General features: G+C 39.8%; 1 protein-coding gene across 5 annotated transcripts in view; it reads left to right on the forward strand.

Annotated features, from left to right (window-relative positions):
• The window catches only part of rassf6 (Ras association domain family member 6), a 72,178-nt gene that overhangs the window by 41,890 nt on the left and 10,558 nt on the right, over positions 1-19,730 (forward strand). For all 5 annotated transcript variants that reach the window (XM_048528179.2, XM_048528178.2, XM_048528181.2 and 2 more), the window contains 3 exons: positions 806-945; positions 7,516-7,619; positions 8,057-8,235. In XM_048528179.2, coding sequence (XP_048384136.1) covers positions 806-945; positions 7,516-7,619; positions 8,057-8,235 — 423 coding nt within the window. The remainder of the gene's footprint in view (positions 1-805; positions 946-7,515; positions 7,620-8,056; positions 8,236-19,730) is intronic.

A 19,730-nucleotide genomic window follows, 5' to 3' on the forward strand; every position in this document is an offset into this window, starting at 1 on the left:
TTTATCCTGCTGTTACCACCTCAAAAAATTCCAGTAAATGTCCAGTACTCCTTTATGAAATCACTCAAAATAGACATCCTGAGTTATAGCTTCACCAGGGTGATGCCTCATTTTTAGGTATGCCTGATACTTCTCCTGGCATGCCCTCCTGCTCTCTTCCTTGAACCAGGGTTGATCCCCAGCTTCATGGTAACACAGATAGGAGGGATATGAGGGCCATGAAGTTACATATTGTGATTGAATATATTTTTGCTGTTGCGATGGCCCACAGTGGCTCTAGATACCTATTCTGACCTGCTAAACATGTCCGAAAACTATTCCTTGTAGCACATTGGTAAGTGTGACACAACATAATGAAGTGAATTTGAAGATGGCAATACTCACAATGTTATCAGAACCCAAACCATTTATTGGACTTGCTACTCATCTACCATTGGATTTCTAAAACATTGCCATCATTTTTCAATCTGTATTCTCAAACCCAGTGAAAAAGGCACAAGTAGGTGAGAGTAAGAAAATGACTTGTGCACTTATGGTGACTGGCTGCTGCCCAGTCATATATGATTAAATTGTTAGAAATAGTTAAAACCTATGCAAGTGTAAATACCTTAGAGATTCTGATTAGCACCAACACAGATGAGATGCTGATGATACTAAAGTATATTGTTTGTAGCTGCCCATCTCTGTGGGTCAATGTGCTTACTCATTTTCCCAGAACTGTTACTTGTGCATTTTTTGTTTTCAATGTAATGTTTTATGAAGATGCTTCTCTTGTAATTTGAATATGTCACAATTTTCTTTACAGAATAATGGAAAGGTTATCCTAGAAGGCGTATTAGATATTTCGTGGGGTGTGCACCAACTAATAAGATTTCAGATTGATGATGAGAAATCTATACCATCACCAATTGCAATCCAAATTACTGATACTACAATGAATAAAAGGTAAGCACCCACAATGATAATGTGCAGATACCTGTCACTTACTGCATACTTACTGGGCTCATGTGTATATATCCAGATATTAAATGGTAAATTCAACATTCCAGAAAGGAACCTTACTCCATCAGAGTGCAGGTTGGAAATTTCTAAATACAATGATATATGGTTTAATTGTCATTCTGCTGCCTTCTACTCTGTCCTCTGTCTCTACTCCCTCTGAAACTATCCTTTCAGATTCTAACCCTGCACAGTCTACTGCCTCAGTTACTAGCCTCTCAAATTCAACTTCTGCATGAGCTAGCCCTACAGAATCTACCTTCAGACTTCAGCCCTCAGAAGCTACTGCGTGACTCTACCCTGCATGCTCATTCCCATTAAACTTTTTGCTTTGAACAATTCAGGCTCTGCCCTTTGCCTAGACCATACACCAGATCCAAAATACTAGCCCCTGACACTATACCATGCCTTAGCCTCTTTTAACCCCCATGACCACAGACTCTTTTCTTCCCCACAGTCTTTCCTCACAGACACCTCTCTTGGCCCCTAATTTCTCATCTCTGTAGACACTAGTTCATCCCTTCACTGACTTTCCTCTTCTCCTCCCAGGTTTGTCCACCGAATCCCTAGTGCACCCCAATGTCAGAAATGCTGACTCTATTGCATCATATTTCAAACCATCTGAGGATAAGCAAGTGCACAAATCTTTTGTTGAGGCAGAATATTGAATCCACAGGAATCATTTGATTTAATCATCTGTAAGAGGTACTGTCAAAAGCTAATTTACTGCCCTGTCACTGTCGTCCCTGAGCACCAATTCCCTGAATCAATTCAGTTCACGTAATGCTCCCACAATGGTGTTATAAAATCATAGAACAGTTACAGCACAGTCCATCTTGTCTGCATTGGCTCTCTGAAGCATTATATTGTACCAACCTACTGTGTCCCACAGCCTTGCAAACATTTCTTTTCAGACTTTATTTCAATTCAATTTTGAAAGCCTCAATTGATTCTGCCTTCATCACTCTTTAAAACAGTTTATTCCAGTTCCTAATCACTTTCTACATGTAAAGATTTTTTTCCTTATGTAGCCCTTGTTCCTTTAGTCGATTATTTTAAATCTGTGCCATCTGGTTCTCTGTCCTTCCACCAATGGGAACAGTTTCTCCCCAAGAAACCACAACTCTCAATTTTTAATACCTCTATTAAATCTCCTCTTAGTCTTTTCTTCTCTAAGGAGAACAGACCCAAGTTTTCTGATTCTGTGACATAACTGCAGTTTCTCAACCCAGGAAACCTCAAGATTCTTTTCTGTAATTCCTTTAATATCTTCATATGCTTCCCTAAGTGTGATGCCTTGAACTGGATACCATATTCTAATTGAAAGCAAAACGTGTTTTATACATGCTATGATCAGAAGATAAATCCCAAACAAGACTGCACTCTCTTTTCCTTTGTGTTTAAATTCTGTTTCCTTTAAAAATGGACAACTTTGCTGAGCTTATAAAATGCTGAGCCTGATTGTATGTTCAGAAGCTTCTAAGATCCATTTCCTTGTATTGGCACTACAGGTAAAGCTGACACAAAGAACAAAGCTGTCTGCTTCCAGCCAACTCTTGAGAAAGGATAACATCAAGACGCATTATGCTAAAATGAATGCCAATGTTTTTACAGTCATCATGTGATTTCATAATGGAAATATTAATTGAGCAGATAAAGCTGTACTGTTCACTTAATTGCCTTCCAGTTTTCCTACTCTGAAGGTACTCAGTGTCTGAAATGTCTGTCTTTGTCACTTGCTGAATTCCCAAATATATAATCCTGGAAATCTAAGTTAGTTGTCACCTCAACATCATGAGGAGAGTAGCTTCAGGCTTTAGCAGCTCGAAAGTCCACAGTACATCTCTGTCTCTCTCAAAAATCTCATTTCTAGAAAGAATCTCCAATTTTCCCTGTCAAATTGGACTCATTTACATAGCACAAGAAACACTGCTGCATCCAACGGCATCCCAGCTCCCCAAAAAAATGCTATAAGGTCTGATAGACTCCCAACTGGACACTAAGTCACAATAGACTTGCTAATGTTGTCCCCTTGTTTAAGAAGGGTAGCAGGGATAATCCAGGTAATTATCGACTGGTGAGCCTGACGTCAGTGGTAGGGAAGCTACTGGAGAAGATACTGAGGGATAGGATCTATTCCCATCTGGAAGAAAATGGGCTTATCAGTGATAGCCAACATGGTTTTGTGCAGGGAAGGTCATGTCTTACCAACTTAATAGAATTCTTTGAGGACATGACAAAGTTGATTGATGAGGGAAAGGCTGTAGATGTCATATACATGGACTTCAGTAAGGCATTTGATAAGGTTCCCCATGGCAGGCTGATGGAGAAAGTGAAGTCACATGGGGTCCAGGGTGTGCTGGCTAGATGGTTAGAGAACTGGCTAGGCAACAGGAGACAGAGTTGTAATGAAAGGGGGTTTCTCAAATTGGAGACCTGTAACCAGTGGTGTTCCACAGGGATCTGTGCTGGGACCACTGTTGTTTGTGATATACGTAAATGATTTGGAGGAAGGTGTAGGTGGTCTGATCAGCAAGTTTGCTGATGACATGAAGATTGGTGGAGTAGCTGATAGTGAAGGGGACTGTCAGAGATTACAGCACAATATAGATAGACTGGAGAGTTGGGCAGATAAATGGCAGATGGAGTTCACTCCGGGCAAATGCGAGGTGATGCATTTTGGAAGATCAAATTCAAGGGCGAACTATACAGTAAATGGAAAAGTCCTAGGGAAAATTGATGAACAATGAGATCTGGGTGTTCAGGTCCATTGTTCCCTGAAGGTGACAACACAGGTGAATAGAGTGGTCAAGAAGGCATATGGCATGCTTTCCCTCATCGGACGGGGTATTGAGTACAAGAGTTGGCAGGTCACGCTGCAGTTGTATAGGACTTTGGTTCGGCCACATTTGGAGTACTGTGTACAGTTCTGGTCGCCACATTACCAAAAGGATGTGGATGCTTTGGAGAGGATGTAGAGGAGGTTCACCAGGATGTTGCCTGGTATGGAGGGTGCCAGCTATGAAGAAAGGTTGAGTAGATTAGGATTATTTTCATTAGAAAGACGGAGATTGAGGGGGGACCTGATTGAGGGCTACAAAAACATGAGGGGTATAGACAGGGTGGATAGCAAGCTTTTTCCCAGAGTGAGGGACTCAATTACTAGGGGTCATGAGTTCAAAGTGAGAGGAGGAAAGTTTAGGGGAGATATGCGTGGAAAGTACTTTATGCAGAAGGTGCTGGGTGCCTGGAACACGTTGCCAGCGGAGGTGGTAGAGGCAGACACAATAGTGTTTTTTGAAAGATGTATCTGGACAGATACATGGATGGGCGGGGAGCAAAGGGATACAGAGCCTTAGAAAATAGATGACAGGTTTAGACAGAGGATCCCGATCGGCACAGGCTTGGAGGGCTGAAGGGCCTGTTCCTGTGCTGTAATGTTCTTTGTTCTTTGTTATAACTAATACCACCAATTTTGATTTAAGGAATTCATATGTTGCAACTCAAATCCTTCTGTTTTTCCTTTTTTTGTAACTCGTGCATGAATGATGTAATGAAGCAATTTCCTGCATTTTTGTAACTACACTAATGTACATGTATTTTCACTGTATGTATATGTTAATAGAAAAAAAGGGTATTGTAATATTACTTTAAGAAGGAGCAAATAACCAGCAGGGAATACACGTAGCCATCAGCCATTGCATTGTCAAGCTCATAGCTCATTGTGAGGGAGTTGCAGCTGTTTGATTCTGTAACCTTTATTGTGAATCTTCGTTTATTTTGATAAACACAGAATCTATGTTTGGTATATCAGTCCTTGTGTGAGATTGGTGAACTAGTGTTTAGGAAATATTGAATCACAGCAGTAACACTCAACAGAGATAATGGGAACTGCAGATGCTGGAGAATCCGAGATAACAAGGTGTAGAGCTGGATGAACACAGTAGGCCAAGCAGCATCTTAGGAGCAGAAAGCTGACGTTTCAGACCTAGACTCTTCATTCTAGGCCGAAACGTCAGCTTTCCTGCTACTAAGATGCTGCTTGGCCTGCTGTGTTCACCCAGCTCTACACTCTGTTATCTCAATAACACTCAACAGTTCAGTCCTCTGTCTCAGCTAGCAATCCCTTCCCTTCTCATTCAAGTGCAGGAGATGCAACATCGACACTTGTACCTTTTTCTCACCCTCAAGCCCCAAACACTCTATCCTGGTTATTGAAAACCAGAGGTTAAAATGCTAGCTACATAGAGTCTAGTCATAGAATTTCCTAGTCAGAGTTTTATTTCAAGTTCACCCACAACAAACTCCAACAACATCGATTACTTGACATAAAGAAAGAAATTTTAGTGAGTTCCAACAGCTTCTGTTATGAAACCTCAGGCATTGTGATGAAGAGTCACCAGACTCGACATACTAAGTCTTCTTTCTTTACACAGGTGCTGCCAGATTTGCTGAGTTTCACTGGCAATTTCTGTTGTTGTTTCCAATCTCTAACATCAGCAGTTATTTATTTTGTTTTACTGATTGCTTGCACCCCATTTTCATAAACCCAGTACTTTCCTAATTTTCACGAATTAATATATAACCATCACCGTCACCTGTTCCCTTGTTAGATTAGGTGTCAGGCATCCCTACAGACTCAGCTGCAATGATTCCTATCTTTCTTTTTTTAATGAATATATACAATAATAATGAAAAGCAAACAAAGTAAAAAAGATAAAATTAAAATGTTACGCAAAATAACATTTTTTTCAGTTCTACAGAAGTGTTGCTGGACCTGAAACATTGGCTCTGCTTTCTCTGCACTGATGCTGCCACACCTGCTGAGCTTTTTCAGCAATTGCTATTTTTGTTTCAGATTTCCGGCACTGACAGTACTTTGTTGTACTAGATTCTTGTTTCTCTTTTTTTTAAAGTGTGTATTAAAGTTCCAAACATCTTTTTCTAGAACTTTTACTACTCCCCTAGAGTCTGCTTTTCTCCTTCTTAAAGAAATCAGATAGTTGACTGCTGCTATCTAGCCATTTCATTTTGGAGATTTCTCTATTTTTTAGGTTTTGTTTTAAAATTATAATATTGATCCTCAGTCTCTTTTCATTGATGATAAATCATTAAAGGATGGCATACATTTAATGAATTGCTGCTAAATACCTTTTTCAAAATGTTTTCAATAATTTCATGCAGAAAAATGCCATGTACACTACCTTAATTATAGTCAGAGTCCCTGCCGTTAAGATTATTTTACGAATATTCTTATCTTTTTAGCTTCCCAAGCAAAGGCCCAGCATTTACCTCCGTCTCCTGAAAGAAAAATGAGAAACCCTCTTGCACTTGAGAACTCGTTACAATGGTTTACATTAGGAGCATCACTAAAAGCAAGGAGTTTCATGTTCCTGATGTAAGAACATAAGAAATAGGAGAAATATGTTATTTGGTATCTTAAGCCTGCCCCACCATTCAACAAGATCATAGTTGATCTGCTCCAGCCCTCAACTCAACTTTCATGCCAGCTCATCATAGCTTCATCTTCCAAATATGTCAAAAATCTTTCCATCTTTTCTTGCCAGCCTCTATAATTCTCCGGGGTAAATTGATTACGTGTCAAATATTCATAAACTCAGTTCATGCCCAATTACCCTTAAATGAAGATATTACCATCGCTTGTTCCTTTGTTCCATTAGGCCTCAGGTATCCCTGCCAGACCCTATTAAATGATAATATTGTTGAAACAGAAATATATTTCTACTTACTTCAAGTTAATACAGTATAGTTACAGGACATAATGTGTTCTCCTCTGCTTTAGATAACAAATACAAATTGGGTGACTGCTTTGAAAAAGATTTCCTTTCAGTCTGCAAGTGTGACCCGGAATTTCTATTTGCCTGTCTTCTTATTTCTTCACTGCACATTGAGTCTGACCCCTCTGTTCTTAGCTTATGATACTGTTTTAGTGAAGCTCCCAGTAAGATCAAGAAGCAATACCTCATCCTTCAATTAGAGACTTTTCATCTAACAGACTCAACTTCAGATCAGCTTATCAATTATTTTTCTATATTTGTGTTTATTTCCAGTTTTTTTTGGATGACAGCTCTGTGATAATTCAGCTGATCCCATTTAAATCTTCTTCAATAATTTTTAATTGGTCACATTACCATTTCTTTGCAGTATACAATCATCTATTTTGTCATTTAATTTCTTCTGCACTATTACAAGTCTTTCCATTCATTTTCTGAAGGGTCTCGACCTGAAACGTCAAGCTTTCCTGCTCCTTTGATGCTGCTTGGCCTGCTGTGTTCATCCAGCTTCACACTGTGTTATCTTTTTCCATGCAATTTTACTTTTCAACCCAAATGGCTCTGTTTTCGCTTAAAATCTATTATATCTCTATCTTTTTTCTATTTCTGATGAAGGCCCTCTGACTCAAACTTTTTTTCTCCATAAAAGCTACAAGGTCTGTTGAATATTTTCAGCATTTCCTGAATTTAAGTTATTGAATAAATTAACTTGTATTTACAGAGGAATGACACGCTGGGGAGAGTTTGACAACTTGTACAACATTGCTGAACTGGAAGAAGAAACAATGCCAGAAGGCAAGGAACAGGGGCCAATCCAGCAGCTAGGTAAGTTTCTCAGAGACTGGGAGGGTGGATAAATGATTGAACATGTTTTAGAATTACAGTGACATTAAATATTGAAAGACTATTGTAGAGTAAAGGATTAAATGTACTAATTCTCTGACAAAAGCTACTGGGCATGTGCACGAGGAACTATGCGCACAATTTTGGTATTCCCAGCATTTTCTGTTTTGTTTTTAATAAACAGAAGCATGTTTCAAACTGCAGTAGCGGTAAAGATGCTTCTTGGATTTTACGCAGTTCTGTGTTCTGGGCAGGGAACTGTAGATCAACAATGCCTGATTTTCCATTCAGTTGCAAAATCAGTCCAATTATCTGAGGTCATATTGCTATACAGAGTGAGAATGAACCAGCTTCAATGCTGAATAGTATCCAAAATGGATTTTAGTTTGTTATTTTCTTCTCCTCTTACAACCTTTTAGTCTTTGAAAGCAGTACATTAAAACCAAAACGGAACCCAGAGCCAGAAAGTGGCAACTTAATACGTACAAGGAGTGATGCATCACTGGTGAAGATGAGGGTTAAGGACCAAGCAGCGACTGCAGCAAAGAAAACACAGCGTCAGCGGTTTTCCATTAACGGTCACTTCTACAATTACAAGGTATAAAGTCAGGGTCTATTTCCTTGCTTTGAAATATAACATGTTCAACTTGTCTGTAAAATCTAATGCACGAACAGCACTCAGTATCACCACTGCCTGGTATGCTTCAGTTGTTCAATAAAAATTAAAAGGTAGAAATAGATCAGTGATTTGAATTCAGTCACCACGCCAGAACTTCAGCATGCAGGCTGTCATGTTTCCCTCCTTGGAGGTGGTGGGAAAGGCAAATAATTGGGTAAGTTGGCCCAGAGAGATATTGCCTCCTTGGCAATTAAGTTCTGATGACTGTTTCTTTCTCTGTTTCTGCCTCCCCACTCTACCACCACCACCATTAATTAAGGTCCTCATCCAATCCCGGTTCAATTACCTGCCTACTTTGCGGGTGAGAAAAGTGGCTGTCTGCTTCTCAATGGGAAAATAGGAATGGCCTGAATGCATGACTGGGATAGATGCTCTATTTGCCCCAGTCCCCATCTCCATCTCAGCTTCCACCCAAAAAAATGGCTGACAGCCTCAGGCAGAGTGGGATTTCAGTAGTGAGGTTCCTGATTGGACAGCAAGCTCACTGGACTGCACTTAAGAATCTAAAATAAAAGCAGTACAGAAACTCAGTAGGCCTGGTATCAGCTCTGGAGAGAAAGTAGAGTTAACATGTTGAGTCAAGTACGATTCTTCTTTAGAACTGACCTTTAATTACCTAATTGCTACTTGATCCAATGAACTTTCTTGCTAGTAGGGATTAGGAGTTAATCGTACCCGAAGTCATGGGCATATTTCAATTAGTGAACTGCGGATCAAATCTTGGACACATTTTAAGTTAATATTTCTGTGAGAGAATGCTGCATTGTTTTTTCAGGTGGATACAAAAGATCCCATAATAATATACAAAGAAAAGCAAGGTGATCCCCCACTATTTTGTCATCCCTGGTTTACTGGTTATCTTGCTTCCTATTTGTAGGATCTTGACGTGTACAAATTGACAGTGTCTTTTCATGCATCACAACAGTGACTAAACTTTGAAAGTACTTTCTTGGCTGTGAAGCACTTTGGGATGTCCTGAACATGTACAGAACAGAAATCTTTCTTTACTCTCAGTGGAAAATCATCAGAATCAAACTATGGGGCGTGATTATGTAAATAATGAATGTGCTTGTTAGAAAGCATGGAGTTGCTGTCCACAGTTCTCCAGTAGCGTGCTTGCATGCTCCTATAACACACATCTGCACAGTAGTTGTCAAGTCCACCAACAGGCACTGTCAGTGAGCTTTGGAAGAGGCCTTAAGACATTGATACCAACAGGTAGCAAGCTGTAGTGTGGTGTATTCAAAGTGCATGGAATGCGAATAGAAATTGTACAACAAATCAACTTTCACTGCTCCTATTAATCTGGGTAGAATCATCTCAGAAAGAAGCAACAGTACTATCACCTAGTGAAAGTGAAGGGTCTTCTGAAACTTTATGAAGGTGTAATAAACTCTGATGAAAGTGGCAACAGCATGATTATACCCTGATTTCTGTGCAGAAAAGGCAGCAGAAATTAACAATGACAATTACAAAGAAAATTCCTTATGTGAGGCATACTTCCTACACACCAGTATGACTGTCACCAGCAGAAGGTGAAATGTAGCTGACACTTTCTATTTGGTGTGTCGCTTTTTAATTCATTCACACAATGTGGTTTTCACTGGCTAGGATGGTATTTATTGCCCATCCCTAGTTACAGTTGAACTGAGTGCCTGGGTAAGCCAGTTCATAGTCTACCACATTGCTGTGGATCTGGAGGCACATGCAGACTAGATCTGGTACAGTTGCTAGATACATTCCCAAAGGACATTAGTGAATTAGAATAGTTGTTACAACAAATAACAATGATGACATGATTGCTGTTAGGCCAGATTTTAATACCACATTTTTAAAAAAAAATTGAATTTAAATTTCACCATTTGCCATGTTGGGATTCCAATACATGTCCCCAAAAGATTAGCTGGATTGCTAAGATCTAGCTTGTTACTGTGTTAGACCCACTTGATTCACAAATGTGATGAATGTAAAATGGGTAAAGGGGAAGTTGAGTCTAAGAGACTTTTTATAAAACTAATCACATGAGCAGGGACTGTCAGTTGTTGTGTTATGTAGACTGAATTTCACAGGTGCCAACATATCACACATGGGTGAACAAGTTAGGAGCAAACTCACACTGCTTTGGTGGGTTGCCCATCTAATGCTTGGAAGGGTCTAAGGCAGCATTCAACCCCATCTCCGACCTAAAATCCTGGGTTGGAGAGCTACTGATAAGGTATGTTTTCCAAATAGGTCTCCAGTCTTTGGGCAGCCCTAGGAGCTAACACCTTTCACTTCTTTGTAGATGCTGGAATCTGTACTGAAAACAACAAATGCTGGAGATCACATCCATGGGGAGAGGGAGAAGCTAAAATTTTGAGTCTAGATGACTCTTCATCAGAGCTGAAGTGACGCGTGGTGGGGGCAGCATTTATGCAATGGTTGGGTGGTTGTGGGAGTGGTGTGATGTAAAGTGCTGGTGGACAAGAGATGTTGGTAGTTCAGATTAAGTGATCGGAATGTAAGAGTGGCAGAGCAATGGAGTGCCTAACCACTGAATTTGAAACAGCAGACTGTTCCACTGGGATGTGAGGAGGGGAGAGAAGACACAGTGACAGAGAAAATAACAAGTAAAGTTAAAAGAAAGGGAAGAAATGGGAGAATATGCTAAGCATCTCAGGCCTAGGTCATCATTGCTAGAGTTCCTCAGGTTAGATATTTTTAATCCACCTGTTCAAGTGCTTTATGACACACCTCTGTAGCAGCTGGGACTTGCAGCATGGTCTCCTGGTTTAGATGTAGGGACACCACTATGGCTCCACAAGAGTTTTCGTTCCTCAGATTAATATCTTAGACCAAACCATCTTCAGCTGCTTCATCAATGACCTTCCCTTCCAAATAAGGCAATAAGGGGGAATGTTTGCTGATCATTGTACCAGGTTCAGTACCTTTTGAGACACTGAAACAATCTACGCTCACATGCAGTAAACCTTGACAAAATTTAGACTGCAAATAACACTTGTGCGGCATAGCTGCCAGTATTGACTGTCACTAACAAAGGAGAATCTAAATATCTATCTTTCTTTGATGTTCAACAGTATTTATCATCACTGAATTTCCATTGTTAACATTTTAAGAGTTACCACTGACTAGAAAGTTAACAGGACCAGCAATTTAAATGCTGTAGCTACAAGAGAAGATCAGAGGCTATAAATTCTAGGCACATAACACACCTCCTGACTCACCAAAGCCTTCCAAAGCCACAAACACCGCCACCTTGTAGATGTGGCCAATAGATGCATTGGAATACCACCATCTACTAAGCTCCCTCTATATCATACTGATTGCTATGGCTGATTTGGAACTATAAACACCCTTCCTTCACTGTCACTAGGTCAAAATCCTAGAATTCTCTCCCTAATAGCATTTTGGGTGTACCTACACCACAGCAGTTCAAGGAGACATCTCAGCATCGTCATCTTAAGGACATTTAGGGATTGGAAATAAATGTCAGCCTTTCCAGAAACACCCACATTCCATTAACAAATAAACCTACCAACCTTGTCTACCCTGAACCTCTCACTGATAACAGACCCAAATTGCTGTACCCTGCTCCTGCCTCAAGTAATAGATACAATCTTATATCCACCTTAATTCTCAGTTAAGAGACTCAACTTCACCTAAGTCTCCCAAAAGGCTATAGGCTCAACTTCTGGCACACCATCAAGAAAGGCAATAAACAGAAACTAATGCATTCCTTCCTGATTCTATTACATTTACATTATTGGCATAAGATCAAACCAAATCTTTAACCATGCATTTTGGATAAAAATGAAATTTTTAAAAAATTTTTTCCATTCATGAAAATTCATTGAAATTCAAATTAACCTACTTGCTTTTAACACTGGTTCTAGAGCTGACTTTAACTAATATGCTTTCATTTCAATCCCAAGCAAGAATTTCTGTCTGTATCTGATAGTCTATCTGATCGGACTTTGAAATGTTTATCTACTCTTCATAATTAAATTTACTTGTTAAAAAATGCCACTGGTTAGGGGTCTCCACAGAATTTACATTCAGCACTCACTTAACAAACTAAAATTTAGACACTTTTCATGGATACCTACCCCCTAATGCTGTCAATTTAATTCTCACCTATATTTGTCAGTTCTATATGTGGACAATTTTTCCTCCCACGCACAAAATAACATTTCTCTCATTCCTTACTGGGGCAGAGTTTTTAACGTAAAGACTTCATGATTTTATCCTTCTATCCTCTTTTTCCAAACCATGGGTTATAACAATTGACTTATGGAGATTCAGAAATTTGAGTGAGAACTACTTCTTATCATTTTAAAACAGGCTGTAATCCTATCGTGGTGTTCAGGGTACGGAAAACATGCTGTTTTATTACAAGCAGGACACTCTACCATGGACAGTGTATTATTCTGCTGCTGCTCTGCAGCTTTCTTTAATCTTTTAATGCCACACAACCTAATTAATGCAATGCCATCTGTGGTGAATTGGGAATTAAGTGAGGCCAGTGAGGAAACTTCAGATTCATGACAGACAATAGTAAATCCCAAGAAGTACTTTAGCTTCTCCTCTTCACTGCCAGGCTCGAATATGCATATATACATACATAATGCACCACATGTACTGTTGTGGGGATTTCAAGCACCATACCAAAGGCAGGGACATTTAGGATATTAAAGTTTAATTATGCAAATACATGGAACAGTCTTCAACAAAGCCAAGTTTCTTGAAAATGCTGGTTACTCAGACACTTATACAGCAGTTTCAGGAAGCTGTGTTGCTCTTGTCTGATTACATTTTGTGTTTTTTCCTTTGATTGGATTTTGGATTCCTTTTATTTTGTCCTGTCCATAGAGAAGAAAGGATGTTGACAGGGAGAAAAACACTTTAGTACTATGAACTATGCTAATTCAAATACTTCAAATTTACCACTATGAACTCTGTCAACTCTTTACTTCCCACATCACACATTCATGCAGACTTACATATGCAAACACATGGACAGTATAAACATAGACAATGAAGAGTGTAGGAATTAGCATAAAATTTCAAGGGGATATTGAGATGCTAAATGATGGGCATAACTGTTGTAAATGGAATTCAATGTAAGCAAATATGAGGTTATGCATTTTGGACTGAATAAAGATTCATCAAGGTACTTTCCAGATGGTATGAAGTTAAATATAGAGGATGCCCAAAGAGGCTTGGGGATTCAGGTGAATGGATCTTTAAAATGTCACAAATGGGTGCAGAAAATAATCAAGAAAACTAATGAAATGCTGGCTTTACATGTAGAGTTGTATAAGGAGGCAGAAGTTATACTGTAGTTGTACCAAACACTGGTTAACCCCACTTGGAATACCAAGAGCACTTAGGAGGGACCTATTGGTCTTGGAGGGAGTATAACATGGGTAATATAGGTTTACAAAAATGATAACTGGACTTCAGGGGTAATGTTCTGAGGAGAGATTAAACAAATTCGGTCTGTCTTGTTTATAATTTAGAAGGTCAATAGGTGATCTGATTGAAGTCTTCAAGATCTTAACAGGAAAAGGCAGGGTAGATAAAGATAAACCATTTTAACTGGTTGGGGATTCTAGAACTCGTGGACATAGTCTGAGAACTAGGGCCAGATCATTTATGGGAGATGTTAGGATGGGTGGTAGGTGTTTGGAACTCTTTTCAACAAATGGAAGCAGATGCTAGATGAGTTGTTAATTTTAAATCTGAGATAGATAAATATTTATTGAGCAAAGGTATTAAGGGATATGGGCCAAAGACAGGTAAATGGAGTTATCATGATCTCACTGAATAGTGGAACGGGCTCAAGGAGTTGAATGACCTACTCCTGTTAGTATGTAACATGCACATGTTGTCACAAGCATGGACACCTACATACATGCACACCGCACACATGTAACCATGCAGAGGCCCATATGCACAAACACATGCACATGTGCAAATTTATGCAGAAGTACAAGTGTATACATACATGCACAGACATATGTGTACACACATAAATGTATGCTGATGCCATGTTTTCGTAGTTTGTCAGCAGGCGCACTGATCATGATACTTAAGGAAAGCAGGATGGGAGTGGCACATGACTACAACTATTATTTTTAAGATACTAGAAAACAAGTTTCCTCAGGTACTGCCTGAAAACAGGACCTATTTGGCATTTTGTGTCTATTTCTCAGCCACTGCAGATAGGTCTTTGGAATCAGATCACACAGGAACTGCAGAGAAGGGAGAGAGGAGTTGGAAAGATGGTGGCTGTTGAGTGAGGTTGGAGATCAGAATAACATATAAAATCATGAGAAAAATGGTAAGGTTGGAGGCTGTTGGCTGGGATGGAGACATGAGGATGGAATGGTGAGATTAGAGGCTGTTGAGGAATGGGGAGGTACAGGAAATCAAAAAGGTGACAGACTGAGGGAAGAAATTAGAAAGAAGGGGTGAAATTATCAGAGAACCATGCTCAGAGATTGGAAAAGCTAATATGTGCGATTGAAAAAGCCACGTCATAGTTTCAGAAATATTATGTAAAAGGGATTTGAAAGGTTGGAGGTGGATTAGGAAAGGCCAATGGACAAGGAGAGAAAAGCCAGGCGTCAGATTAGAGAAGATAGGATGGGAGAGAGAGCAAAAGGTTGTGGTGGAGATCAGAAAAGTTAGGTGAAGATCATGACTGCTTGGGCTGGGATACCCAATTGTAATTTTAGGAGTGTGTATTTAACAGCTGGGTTATTGCAGCAATGGTTCACAATTACCTTACTGTACCAAGGGAAAGCAGTCCTACTTCCTCTGCCCTCCAAGCAATGATTATACGCTGGATCAGCCACTTCACATTTGTGGCCCAGGAAAGCCTGTCAGTTTAGCTGGAGTCGAAAATGTGTGGCACAAAACCTTACTAGAACATGTTATTGAGTGACCCACCTTTTGCAAGTGGGTTGGTCACCACGGTTCCTTCATGTTTCCATTAAAACCAGAAATAGGTGGACTTCAAGCCTGATGGAACTAGCTTTACAAATTTTAACATTTTAATGTTTCACCCAACCCAAACTTGAAGAATTAAATTTTTTCTCCTTGCGTTTTAATAATAGACAGGTGTTATCAACAAAAGCAAATATGGAAAATGTGATAGGAAGAGTCTGTGCCAATGGAAGGGCTGTGCCTAAACTTTTTTATTGCATTATAGATATAAGCATATTAAAATGGACTTGTACTCTACTTGAGACTACTTGTTAAAAAAATCTACTGCGAAGTATTCTTGATGTTAATGGTCCAAAAAACTGATATTTCATAGGAGCAAATATTAAATGCAAACATTGCTTCTGATCATTGAATGGTGGAGGCAGGAAGGTGTTAATTCTTCTCTTCATGATTGAAATGCACTTTATACTGTAATTTAACACTGATCAAATGACACTGTATATTTGGGTGGTGCAGTTTACAACACAAATTGAGATAGGACTTCGTTCATCAAGCTTTTGACATGGTTCTGCACGGTAGATTAATTCATAAAATTAGATCACATGGGGGTTGGAGAGAGTTTGCCAATTGGAAACAAAATTGTCTTGATGGTAGGAGACAGGTGATGGGGGAGGGTTGTTTTTCAGATTGGAGCCTATGACCAGGTGTTCCACAGGGATCAGTACCATGTCCATTTTTGTTTGTCATTTATATAAATGATTTGAATAAGAATTTAGAAGAGGTGGTTATTAAGTTTGTGCATCACACCAGAATTGGTAGCATAGCGTACAATGAAGAAGGTTATATAAGATGACAAAGAGACTTTGATCAATTGGGCCAATGGGCTGAGGAGTGGCAGATAGAGTTTAATTTGGATAAATGCAATGTATTGCATTTTGATAAAACAAACGAGGTCAGAACTTTACAATTAAGAGTAGGGCCTTGACAGTGTTGTAGAACAGAGGGACCCAGGGGTTCAGGTGAATAATTCATTTAAATTTATATCACATGTAAACAGGGTGATTAAGAAGGTGTTTAGCACACTTGCCTTCATGGCTCAGTCTTTGAATATAGGAGTTGGGATGTTATTTATTGAAGTTGTGCAAGAAGTTGGTGAGGCCTCTTCTGGAGTATTGTGTACAGTTCTGGTCACCCCTGCTCTAGGAAGGATAATACTAAATTGGAGAGGGTTCTGGAAAGATTTATCAACATCTCTGTCTTAGGCATGCTACGGTGTTCCAGCAAAGCTCAGTGCAAGCTGGAAGAGCAACACCTCATTTTCTGCTTGGGGACCCTGCAGCCCTTTGGACTCAATATTGAGTTCAATAATTTTAGGGCCTGAACTCTCCCATGTCCTATTCCCCTACCCCGCACACCAGGCCTTGTTATCACATCGCCTGTCATTACACACTAACTATTGTTAGCTGCTAACAGTGTCCATTAACAGCTATTCACCCTGCTAGGCAGATTGTCATCAACTCCTTTGTCTGTCCTACAGCTTTTCTCTCTCTTTGGGCTCTCTCCCCACCTATCATTTACTTTTAACCCCCTCTCCCAACTCTATCTTCTGCACATAAACCAACATTTTCCCAGCTACTGTCAGTTCTGAGGAAGAGTCACTGGACCCAAAACGTTGACTCTGATTTTCCTTCACAGACACTGCCAGACCCATTGAGCTTTTCCAGCAATTTATGCTTTTGTTTCTGACTTACAGCATCCGCAGTTCTTTTGGTTTTTATTGAAGATTTATCAGAATGTTGCCGAGAATGAAAAGTTTGAGTAATAAAGATAGGCCGGATAGGCTGGGACTTTATCATTCAAGCGTGGGAGCTTGAGGGGTAACCTCATAGAGGTTTATAAAATCATGAGGGACATAGATAAGGTGAATAGCAAAGGTCCTTTCCCTAGGAGTGGGGGTGTTCAAAACTAGGGGCATATTTTTAAGGTGAGAGGAGAAAGATTTAAAAAGGGCATGAGGGCAGCTTTTTTACACAGAGAATAGTTCGTATGTGGAATGAACTGCCAGAGGATATGGTGGATGCAGATACAGTTACAACATTTAAAAGATATTTGGATAGGTACATGAATAGGAAAGGTTTGGAGGGATATAGGCCAAACGCAGGCAAGTGGGACTAGTTTGGTTTGGGAACATGGTCGGCTTTGACTAGTTGGATCAAAGGGTCTGTTTCCACGCTGTGTGATTCTATGACTCTGTAAAATTTAAATGAAGCATGTTGCAGACTCAAATATTATAGCTGTAAGTCGTACTAAGTAAAATATACTTGCAGTGTTTACTTCAAAATTATACTCAGAAGAATTGGGTAAACTTTCAAAATGATGTCAATCAGTGGTGGCGAGGGCGGTCGTGAAATTCACACAGGATTAATTGTATATATCCACCACAGAGAGCAAGGGACCCTAGATTAAAAGATAAAAATATTTGATGAACAAACAGTCCCCATGACTTGTACTGCTCCTGTTTATTCCAAACAGCTGCCGATACGCATCTAGCTATTTCCCATTCCATTGGCATCACTTACATAGGTGCCACTTAAACCTTATTAAGTAGGTGGCTATTTTTGGTTGTTCAAGCAGCTGTTTGAGTCTAGCTACCTGTCATTAAGTTTTTTCAGGCAGCTCAAGTGAGGCAGTCGCATAACCTTCAAAAACCTCGTGCTGCATTTACAATACCTGCTGGAATGGTGAAACTGATTAGTCTGCAGTGCAGAAGTATGAACAATTTACAAGCCGAGGAATTATCATGCAATCGCCTACGAAAACATGAGGAAGCATGAGAAAAGTGAGGTGGCTGCTGGCAAAAGACAAGTTCCAAATTCTGACTTCACAAATAGCATGGTAATCTGATCTCAGAGTCTAGAGCTGACACTATTAAAAACAAATTAAGTTTCAATTTCTGAATAGCTAAAATTACACTTAAACTGATTTAACCTGATACAAGCATGTTTGTACAGCATGTCCTGTTGCATGTAGGTGGTGGGTCTGTACCAGTTATTGATACCACACCTCGGCAAAAATGGTTTGACCTAGGCAGTGGTGCTTTGATGGAAACACACTTGTTACTCGTGGATGACAAGCAATGCTGCAAAGGAACCTAGTTCCATTCAGAGATAACACGGTGTGAAGCTGGATGAACACAGCAGGCCAAGCAGCGTTCGAGGAGCAGGAAAGCTTGACGTTGCGGGTCTCAGATTCTCCAGCATCGGCAGTTCCTACTATATCTAGGTTCCATTCAGTTGTGCAACCTCCCTTCAGCTGCTCTGTTTCCTGAAGCTTGGAAAACCAAACTCCTAGGATTAAAATGTTAAAGAGAGATTAAACTTGAAGCAAGCAGTGCTTTCCAGGAAGCAGATCAGACACATACCCACTCATAGCCCTTCATTCACCCTCATTGGTCTCCACACCAGGTGTGTTGAAGGCAATGAAATCAGACAGCAACAGAGCTGCAATTTTTCAGCCCTTTCCCATGAAAGGAAAAAAAATTGAGAATGGTAAAGGAATTGTGGATCTGTGCCAATGTGTTGCACACAGCAGCTCTGTACCTTTTGCAACTGCGATGAGTAAATGCATCAAAGTTACACAGGAAATGAGAGGTTGTAGCTCATAGTCCATTATTTGAAGGGACTGTTACCCATTTCCAGCTGTACTTTAGTTTCACACTTATGATTTCTGACTACATGTTGTGGTGGAGATTGGGCATATTGGAAGATTGCATCAAGGATCTGCCCTCGGTGTGTTCAATGTACATACGTTTGAACATACGAGTTAGGAGCAGGAGTAGGCCATTCAGCCCTTTGAGCCTGCTCTGTCAATAAATGAGATCATGGCTTATCAGATTGTAACATTAAAATCACATTCCCACTTATCCATGAAAATGTTTCACTCTCTTCCTATCCACAGGTCTAAATTACACAAAGCAAGTTCCCAGTTGCTGCCACACACTTGTGTACAGCTATTTTCATGTCCAAATGGCCCTCGAGATGGCTCACACAGTTTGCACCTGAACTCCCGAAGCTTTGACATTTAGGTGCCTCGGGAACTGAAGTATAATTGTTGACACTGCAGTTATGTTCTTATTTGATTTTATATATCCTTCATTATGCTTTTGGTATTATTCTTTTTGTCCCTCTAAAAGTAGGAGGAGTAATTTTGTTATATTATTGTTATTTAGATTGATGACACCAAGGCCACCCCACTCTTCCTTACTGGTCCGATTAAAACAGCAGAATGGTATAACTCACTGAACCCACATATTGCCTCTCACCCTCACAACAGATCACCAAAAACTCTCTGCCTGCCTTCAAATGTGCTCATTGAAGAGCTTCTCAACATCTTCACAAAAATGAAATAGACAGAATAATTTGGACATTTTACATGGGAGTGGATTTGAGGAAAGCAGGAAACAG

The sequence above is a fragment of the Stegostoma tigrinum genome, chromosome 3 (genome assembly GCF_030684315.1).
Source record: "Stegostoma tigrinum isolate sSteTig4 chromosome 3, sSteTig4.hap1, whole genome shotgun sequence".
In the NCBI taxonomy this organism is placed as follows: Eukaryota; Metazoa; Chordata; class Chondrichthyes; order Orectolobiformes; family Stegostomatidae; genus Stegostoma; species Stegostoma tigrinum.